The sequence below is a fragment of the Leptonychotes weddellii genome, unplaced genomic scaffold, assembly GCF_054177405.1.
Source record: "Leptonychotes weddellii isolate Sample4059 unplaced genomic scaffold, ASM5417740v2 HiC_scaffold_6913, whole genome shotgun sequence".
Taxonomy (NCBI): Eukaryota; Metazoa; Chordata; class Mammalia; order Carnivora; family Phocidae; genus Leptonychotes; species Leptonychotes weddellii.
The window spans coordinates 237-9825 of record NW_028038537.1 but is presented as its reverse complement, the minus strand read 5'-3'; the positions used below and the strand labels follow the sequence as shown (position 1 = coordinate 9825).

General features: G+C 44.0%; 1 protein-coding gene across 1 annotated transcript; it reads left to right on the top strand.

The window, feature by feature from the left end:
- Positions 1–2030: 2030 nt before the first annotated feature.
- COQ7 (coenzyme Q7, hydroxylase) lies at positions 2031–6390 on the top strand. Its single transcript, XM_081811304.1, has 5 exons — positions 2031–2223; positions 3627–3741; positions 4877–5016; positions 5704–5772; positions 6179–6390. The coding sequence occupies exons 1-5, from the start codon at positions 2086–2088 to the stop codon at positions 6254–6256; spliced, it is 540 nt and encodes a 179-aa protein (XP_081667430.1). The 5' UTR covers positions 2031–2085; the 3' UTR covers positions 6257–6390.
- The last annotated feature ends 3199 nt before the right edge of the window (positions 6391–9589 follow it).

The following is a 9589-nucleotide window of genomic DNA, read 5'->3' as shown; positions in this document are numbered from 1 at the left end:
CGCAGCAGGCAGAGGGAGAGTGAGAAGCAAGCTCCCCACTGAGTAGGGAGCCCTATGCGGGACTCGATCCCAGGACCCTGGGATCATGACCTGAGCCGAAGGCAGACGCTTAACGACTGAGCCACCCAGGCGCCCCCATCCCATATTTTTTAAAGACACCTTGCAGAGATTTTGAAAAGGTAGATGGCAAATATTCCACACACCCCACAAAAAAATCATTAATTAGGTGCCTGAATCTGGAAAAGTGGTGCAGTGCTAGGGAACTAGTATGTTTTTAATAGATATACAGTCCTCCCCGTTAGAAGTCAGCTGTGTATTTGAACTCATCCTGTGTACTCAGCCACTTGGCTATTTCTCCTTAAATGTTGTGTTTTTTTTTTAAATGAGTACTCGGTTGTCTTTCCCATTAACATGTTTTTGGATGGGAATAACAAATGAAAGAACAAGCCATCAAGATTATCTTGAGAAATAGGGCCAGCTCATCATTTTTAATTTCAATTCCTACGAGTCCTCTTTCTGCAAGGAGGTCAGATTAATCCGAGCACCAGTCCTCGGACTTGGAGGCAACAACTTGGGACAGGCTACCTTGACTCTGTCAAATGTGTCAAATTGTTCTCCATACAAAAACATGGTCATGGACCATAGTGACCTGCTCTGTGATGGCACAGATCTGAGTGGTACATTATACCTAGCAGAACTTGGACTCCATCCAGTTGTTGGTGTCCACTTCCTAGATTCCATCCAGTTTCTTGAGACAGATATGCTCAGTGAGATGGAGCAGGTCACGTGGAGGAGTGGATCAAAGCTGGGTCACTATGTTTCAGAACCCCATGTCCATTCTACTTTCTTTAGTGAGGCATTTAAAACTCTGGTCGAACCTGGTCGAAAAGTTCAAATGCAGAATCACCCCAAATTTTATCCAGCCTATCCCATCAACTTGTGTCCAAAGTACTCAAGCCTTTTAATGAAAACCCTACAGATGTACTCAAAGTGAAGTTTTCCTCACATTTCCAGAGTATAGAAGTTAGGCTAACTGAGAAGAGGTCTGTCTTAAAGATATGGTAGTCATGCATAAGAGCCTTGAAACACATCTCAAGATGATACCAATACACGTCACAGTTCACATTACAAACTGACTGGCTTCCCTGGCTCTCCATTTTTCATATCTGCAAAATGAGCTGATAACCCCTTACACACCTAAACACATTGTAAAACTCTTAGGGGAAAAAACTCTGGGGATGCCTAATGCAAGGCTCAGAGAATACAATCAAGGTATTACTACTATGAGATCTTTTAAAAGACAAAATTTAATCTGTCCTGAAGAATTTATATTTTGAAGAGAAGCATTGAGTTGAATTGATAATGTGCCATAACGAGATCAAACCTAAGCTCTAAGGTTCATTCTCCAAATCACATGCCCCTGGGTGTTTTGAGAGAACTTCAATCTGTGGTTCTCAACCTAGGCTGCAGAAACGATTCGTGCACAGAGCTTGTTAAAAAGATCCACCCCAAGATTGACTTGGGTGGAGCACCCATGGTTTTGAAAGCTCTGTAGGAGGTTTTGTGCCCAGGGGTGGGAACAAAGCAGGCCCAGAGGGGAGGACAGCTGGAGAACCATGCTCATCTAGAGACCACATGCCTCACTGCCACATTAGCTGCATGCTGAAAAGACAGGTTCAGTATTTCCAGATCTTTTTATGCTTAATGTGAAGCCAGAGATCCAGATATTTAGGTAAAATCTATGTTTTAAATGTTGGTAACTAATTCACTTTTAAAAAAGGAGGGGGCTGCCTGGCTGGCTCCGTCAGTAGAGCATGTGACTCTTGATCTCAGGGTCGTGAGTTCAGTCCCCACGTTGGGCGTGGAGCCTACTTTTAAAAAACAAAACAAAGCACTGCAGGTTAAACAGAATACATTTATGGGCATATCCTACCTATGGGGAACTCATCTGTGACCTTTGTTCTAAAGTGCTCCTTTCTTCTGCCTGGAAAAGGAAACATCTGTTTTACCCGAGAGTAATAAAGAATAAATATTTGCATTGCAGCTTATGGAAGAAGAATCAGCGTCAGGTTTTACAGTTTAGGAATGACCTTAGACAATATCAATCGGGCAGCTGTGGATCGAATAATCCGGGTGGATCACGCAGGTGAATATGGAGCAAACAGAATCTATGCAGGACAGATGGCCGTCCTGGGCCGGACCAGTGTCGGGCCAGTCATTCAGGTGGGTACTTCATTATCCCTCTCAGCCTGATCTTACTGAGCAGCATGGTGATCCAAAGGCCTTAAAGTCATGAATCACATTATGTCATGCATTTGCAGGGGAGAGCAAAAATTGGTTATTAGGGTGAGGGCAGGGGAATGAAAAGTATATTATTCTTTTTTTTTTTTAAAGATTTTATTTATTTATTTGAGAGAGAGAATGAGAGAGAGCATGAGAGGGGGGAGGGTCAGAGGGAGAAGCAGACTCCCCGCTGAGCAGGGAGCCCGATGCGGGACTCGATCCCGGGACTCCAGGATCATGACCTGAGCCGAAGGCAGTCGCTTAACCAAATGAGCCACCCAGGCGCCCAAAAAGTATATTATTCTTTTTATGTATAGAGCACAGACAGACATGTAGTACATAAACAGATATGTAGTTTATCTGAAGTATTAAAATTTCATCGTGGCGTGGGATAAAAAAGGGTTAAGAGTCATTGCGTTAGGTGAAAGCACCAGTTGCTGAGAGGTTGTGATCCTGTCCCCAGTGGGGATATTTTATATCTTACAGTGAGAGGCAGAGGGAGGAGCCTGGACTTTGTAGTCACAAAGACCCAGGTTCACATTCCAGCTTTCTTCCATCTCCTACCTGTGTGACCTTGGGGAAGTTACATGACCTCTCTGGGTCTCCATTTCCATATCTACAAAATGAGCTGATAACACCTACCTCACTGGGTTTTGGTGAGGAATAAATGAACTGGCATAGAGCAGCTGATACCATGTCTGGCTTGCAGTAGACACTCAGCACAAGTTAAATTGTCTACTCTGAGTTCTTGGGCAAGTTACTTAACCGCTCTGTGCCTCACTTTCTCTATCTGTATAATGAGGATGATAATAATAGTTTGTGCAGATTAAATGAGTTGCCTTCTTAAAGCTATTTGACAGCACCTGGCACTTAGGAAGTGCCTAAGTGTCAGCTCTTTTATCATTCTCCCTTTTTCCTTTGATGTAAATGATACATTCTAGCAGTCGAGAAGGAAATGACACATTAGGTGATACACTGCCCTCCTGATGTTGGAGTGGGCTGAACCTCTCATTTCTCATTAATGTGGACCTTGTCCTTTAATAGGCTATGCAGATCCAAGAACTTCTGCTGGAATAGTGGTTCAGGCCCACTTAATCTGGAATTGAGAGAAGAGGCTCCTCTCTTGGTTTGTTGGCACTCTCTGTATCCGTGATGCTTGTTAGTCTGATCTTGTGTTTTTTCCCTCCAGTGATTCAGGGGGATTGGGGGAAATAGCAGTTCTCATTATTCGTTCCATTACCATTTTGCTTCCTTTTTCCCACATGGACAGGGCATAGCTTCCTTGGTATATAGCAGGTGGCCTCTATGATGCTTGTGTGTCTTTATTGTTATGTTTCTTACAGAAAATGTGGGATCAAGAAAAGGACCACTTGAAAAAGTTCGACGAGTTGATGGTTGCATTCAGGGTGCGGCCGACGATTCTGATGCCCTTTTGGAACGTGGTGGGGTTTGCACTGGGTATGTGTCTGTCCCGAAGAGTTTACATGAGCTTAGGGATCTGGCACGATTAAACTGTTAAAGTATCAATTCCATAATTCTTCCCATGTCCTCTTAAAACCTTTTTATTTCCTTAGTATTTTTAAAAGTTAAATGGACTTTTTTGGGGGGCTTGAATTTATTTAAATATTTTTTAATTTAAATCAGTACTCTTATAAATAGAAGGTACAGTAAAAACAAATACAACAGAGGAGGAAAAAACTAGAGCGATTCAGGTATACCCAGATGACGTTCCCTGACAAAGGTTCTAAACCCTAGATCAGCTCACGCTTAGAGAGAGAAGAGTAAATGTTAGAAGAGAATCAGAGACACACTCACCCCAAATGAAGACTTTCTTCTTGCCATAAGCCGAGGGTTAATGGGGTGCCTGGGTGGCTCAGTTGGTTAAGTGATTGCCTTCGGCTTGGGTCATGATCCCAGGGTCCTGAGATCGAGACCGGCATCGGGCTCCTTGCTCCTCGGGGAGCCTGCTTCTCCCTCTCCCTCTGCCTGCCACTCCCCTGCCTGTGCTGTCTCTCTCTCTGTCAAATAAATAAATAAAATCTTTAAAAAAAAAAAATCACAGAGGGTTCAGAAGAGCCTTGAAAAGAGAATAGCGTTCGGGGCGCCTGGGTGGCTCAGTTGGTTAAGCGACTGCCTTCGGCTCAGGTCATGATCCTGGAGTCCCGGGATCGAGTCCCGCATCGGGCTCCCTGCTCGGCAGGGAGCCTGCTTCTCCCTCTGACCCTCCTCCCTCTCATGCTCTCTGTCTCTCATTCTCTCTGTCTCAAATAAATAAATAAAATCTTTAAAAAAAAGAAAAGAGAATAGCGTTCTTATTCTGTGATTCAGGATTTAATCATGTGACCTGGTACCACCTAAAACAGCGGTTCTCACTGGAGGCAGGTTGCTCCTAAGGATACTTGGCAGTGTCTGGAGACATTTTTGGTTGTCACGACCAGGGCTGCTGCTGGCATCGAGTGGATAGAGGCCAGGGGTGCTACTAAGTGTCCTACGATGCCCAGGACGGCTGCCCCACGACAGGGACTTACCCAGCCCCAGAGCCCATAGTGCCGAGGCTGACGAACCCCGACCTGACATGATTTGACCATTCCAGGTGCAGGAACTGCCCTGCTGGGGAAGGAGGGAGCAATGGCCTGCACCGTGGCTGTGGAAGAGTCTATAGCACATCACTATAACAACCAGATCAGGACACTGATGGAGAAGGAGCCTGAAAAACATGAGGAACTTCTTCAGGTACTTGAATATACTCTGGAAAGGGGCCAGTAAGGGAGTAAAGCGTAGGTATGCAACTCTGTAAGAAGGAAAAAAAATAGAAAGTTGGGGAATGACAGGCCTTAGAAACCCAGGACAGTGCCTCATTCTTAAGGCAAGAAGCACTGAAAGCTGAAGCCATGGGCCCTGGTCATGGCTGTGACCCACCTCTGTCTCAGGCAGAGCTGGACCAGAAACCATGTCTCCTGAGCCCACGCCTGTATTCTCCACTTCTGGATCATTGATAGCTTCTGAGCGAATGTGAGCACACACCCCTCAGAATAAATAAATGAACTAATAGATACCTTCAGATAATTTTCTACAGCAGATAAGGAAACTTTAATTTTTTTTAAGTCTAAATCGGGGCTTGGTAAACCCTGGCCTGGGGCAGACCACCTGTTTCTGTAAATTGTTTTGTTGGAGCATAGCCGCGCCCATCCGTCTGTATGTCCATGGCCGCTGTGCCCTGTGCATTGGCAGAGTTGAGTAGCTGTCACGAGGACCATACAGCCTGTGGGGCTTGAAGTATTGACTCTCTGACCCTTTGTAGGAAGTTTGCCTACCCCTGTCTTCAACAGGTAATATGAGGCTTTAGCTAAATTCCTGAAGAAGACAGGATAGCGGGAGAGTTGGATGCTGACTTGCTCTGATTTCTTTGTATTTAACCAGGTGATAAGGAAATTTCGGGATGAAGAGCTAGAGCACCATGACCTAGGCCTTGAACATGATGCACAGCTGGTAACCTCCCTTTACTATTTGCTTGTGGTGCTTTGAGCACCTTATTGGAAGATTAAGGGGCAGGAGGGTTTTTGTTTCTGGAGAAATAGATTTCAAAGTAACCACCAAAGAAAGCAAACCAATATACCGCTTTGACAAAAAGGCAAGCAAATCATTGCTGCCAGCTGGGAATCTTATTTCTTGTCATCATTTCCCCTAGCAGCTTCTTTCCCCTTCCCGATAAGAAACTAGGTGATTCAAATGTTCTGGCAGTCCTGGAACCATCCCACCCTTATGAATTAAAACAAATTGTTAGATCTTATGTCTTACCCAGAGAGTTCCAGTCCTGCCATACCAGGCCGTGTCTTACTGCTACAAGTGAACATAGAACATGTTTCTTTTGTTTCCTTATTGTCATTTTTAACAGGCTCCAGCATACACTGTTTTGAAGAGCCTTATCCAGGCCGGATGCAGAATGGCGATATATTTATCAGAGAGATTTTAAAGTATGTCCACTTTTCCCTGTTTGTAAAAGATGACCGTGATTGAATAAGTAGCATTGACAGAAAAGGAAATGTGCAATTATCATTATATGAATTTTGTTAATAAATTGCAAGAGCTTTTTTTTGGTCAATAAAACTCTGTAGTGTTGTTTTTTTTCCTGTGCTGCCTTATGCCAGAAGGCTGATCATTCACCAGGTTCCAGTTAAAACAAGCGAAGCTGGTCTTTGTTTGGTCCATAGTTAATTTCTTTGTAAAACATCAAGAATGAATCATTAAGAAAATAATGGAAATCTTTTTTTTTTTTAGATTTATTTCTTTTGGAGAGAGAGAGAGTGAGCACATGTGAGTGGGGGGAGGGGCAGAAGGAGAGAGTCTCCAAGCAGACTCCCTGCTGAGCGCGGAGCCCAACTTGGGGCTCAATCTCAGGACCCTGAGATCATGACCTGAGCCAAAACCAAGAGTCCGACGCTCATTCAACTGAGCCACCCAAGTGCCCCCAAAATAACAGAAATCTCTAAGAAAAAAATTTGACTTCACTCCTAACCAAAGGTAATTTAAAACACGGGGTTGTTGAAGATCGACAAAGCCAGACTGTCAAATCCATCAATTAAGTGGAAGACTGTCATTGTTTCCAGTGGCCTCCCTAGCCATTCTCCTCTGGATTTCTCAGTGCCAGAGGGTGCCAGGGTGTGGTTCTTGGCCCTGTTCTGTCCGTCATCTTTTTCTTGGTATCCCATCTGGCCTTTTGGCTCATTCCTTCGCATTCCTATTTCAGCCCAGCTTTCTCATTTTCAAATATCCAACTGCCTACCCGGCCCCTGCACTTGGAAGTCAGAGAGAACCTCAAGTCCACGTGCCCCAGGCTGAACTGCTCCCCTCCCCTCCCTCCCCATCCTGATGCCCCAGTGGCCTTCCTTCCTTACCACAGTTAATAGCAGCTCCATCCTTCTGGTCCTCAGGCCACAATCTCTGCACTCATCTTTGACACCTACCTAAATCACACCCCCATCCAGTCGGCCGGGACATCCTACAGGCTCTACCAAAGCCTTTTCACTGCCTCAGGTGCTGCCACCCTTGTCTCACCTGGATTATTTTAGAAGCCTACTTACTATTCTTCCGGCCTTACCCTGTCCTCCCACAATCCATTCTCAACCCAGCAGCCACGGTGGTCCTTTGAACCTCAAGCCAGGCCATGTTCCTACTCAGCTCAGAACCCCCCCAGTGGCTTTTCCTGTTTCTCTCAGCATCAAAGTCAAAGTCCCTAAAATGGTTTCCAAGAACCTGCGTGATCTCACCCTATGACTGCTTCCCCCTTCCTCAGTCTGCTCAAGTCACACTGGCCTCCTTGCGATTTCTCAAAATACCAGGCATGCTCCTTTCTCAGGGCATTTGCCATGGCTGTTCCATCTCTGCCTGCAGTGCTCCTTCCCAGATAGCCAAACAGCCAGATCCCTCACCAACTCTCAAACTTTTATTTCTTTTTTTTTTTTTAAAGATTTTATTTATTTATTTGACAGAGAGAGAGACAGCGAGAGAGGGAACACAAGCAGGGGGAGTGGGAGAGGGAGAAGCAGGCCTCCCGCGGAGCAGGGAGCCCGATGCAGGGCTCGATCCCAGGACCCTGGGATCATGACCCGAGCCAAAGGCAGACGCTTAACGACTGAGCCACCCAGGCGCCCCTCTCAAACTTTTATTTCAATGTCACCTCTTAAAGGAGGCCCACCCTGACCATCTTTCAAAATTGCAAACCCCACCCCGTTGCATGCCTCATGCCACTTGCTCAGCTCTTCCATTTTTTTTCCCCATGACACTTAACCACCTTCTGGCATATTATATAACATACTTGTTTTTTGTCTGTTTCTCCCTGCAAGAATGTAAGCTCTATAGGGCAGGATCTTTGTTTTAATCACTGGCACATAGTCATCAATGGGATCGAATGAAGAAATAGCTCTCCCTTGTTCTCAGTCATTTTCATATAACTAGTAATTCAAGACTACTCCATGTGCTTGTCCTCAAACTTCAGTAGAGATTTATCAAAAAGATGCTATCAAGTCAGGCTGGGCCCCTGGGTTCTGGGTCTGTAGAGTATGCTTTGCTATAAAACTCAAGATCCTCCAGACAAAAAAAAAAATCCTCCAGCCAAGAGGGGGAAAAAAATGCTACCAAGAAACCAAAGAAAGGACATTCTCCATGCTTCTTGCTGATTATTTAAGAAAACAAAACAACAAAAACCAAAACCAGGCTGGACATCCACATGCAAAAGAATGAGTTTGGACCCTTACTTAACAGCTTTTACAAAAATTAACTCAAATGGATTAAAAATATAAATGGTAATGCTAAAACCCTAAAACTCTTAGAAGAAGACATAAGGGTAAGTCTGGTGACCTTGGATTAGACAACAGTTTCCTAGATATGACACCAAAAGTACAAGTGACAAAAACACAGATTGGACTTAATCGGAATAAAAATTTTTGTGCTTTTCAAGAAGGTGAAAGACAACCCACAGAATGGGAGAGAATGTTTGCAAATCATAGATCTGATAAGGGATTTGTACTCCGTGTATAAAGAACTCTTACAACTCAACAATAAGACAAATAGCCCAGTTAAAAATAGGCAAAGGATTTGAATAGACATGTCTCCAAATTAGATGTACACATGGCCAATAAGCATTCGAAAAGATGCACAAAAACATTAGTCTTTAGGGAAAACCACAATGAGATAACACTTTACCCACAAGTACGGCTAAACTCAAAAAGTGGAAAATGATGTCTTGACAAGGATGTGGAGGAACTAGGTCCTCCTACACTGCTGGTGGAAATGTAAAATGGTGCAGCCCCTTTGGAAAACAGTCTGGCAGTTCCTCCGTCAAATACAATTACCATATGATACAGTAACTCCTCTCCTAGGTATCAACCCCATAGAAATGAAAACATAAGTTCAAACAAATACAGATACATGAAAGTTCGTAGCCACATTATTCATAATAGCCAAAAAGTGGAACCAATCCAAATGTCTATCAGCTGATTAGTAGACAAGCAAAATGTAGCATATCTATACCATGGAATACTATTTGGTCATAAAAAGGAGGGAAGTACTGATACATGCTACAACATTGATAAACCTTAAAAACATGATGTTTGGGCGCAAAGTTTCAGAACGGGAAGATGAAAATGCTGGAAATAGATGATGGTGATCGTTGCCCAATGATGTGGATGTACTTAATGCCACTGACCTCTACACATAAAAATGGTTAAATGGTAAGTGTTATGTATAATTTACTACAAGTAAAGAAAAAAATGCTAAGTGAAGGAAGCCAGACACAAAAGGCCACATA

What these genes read in the sequence shown, in the direction of transcription:
- COQ7 (XM_081811304.1), top strand. Translation starts at nt 2,086, where the DNA reads ATGACCTTAGACAATATCAATCGGGCAGCTGTGGATCGAATAATCCGG. An exon ending in GTGTCGGGCCAGTCATTCAG is followed by an intron (nt 2,224 to 3,626) that starts GTGGGTACTTCA and finishes TGTTTCTTACAG; the next exon opens with AAAATGTGGGATCAAGAAAA. An exon ending in TTGAACATGATGCACAGCTG is followed by an intron (nt 5,773 to 6,178) that starts GTAACCTCCCTT and finishes CATTTTTAACAG; the next exon opens with GCTCCAGCATACACTGTTTT.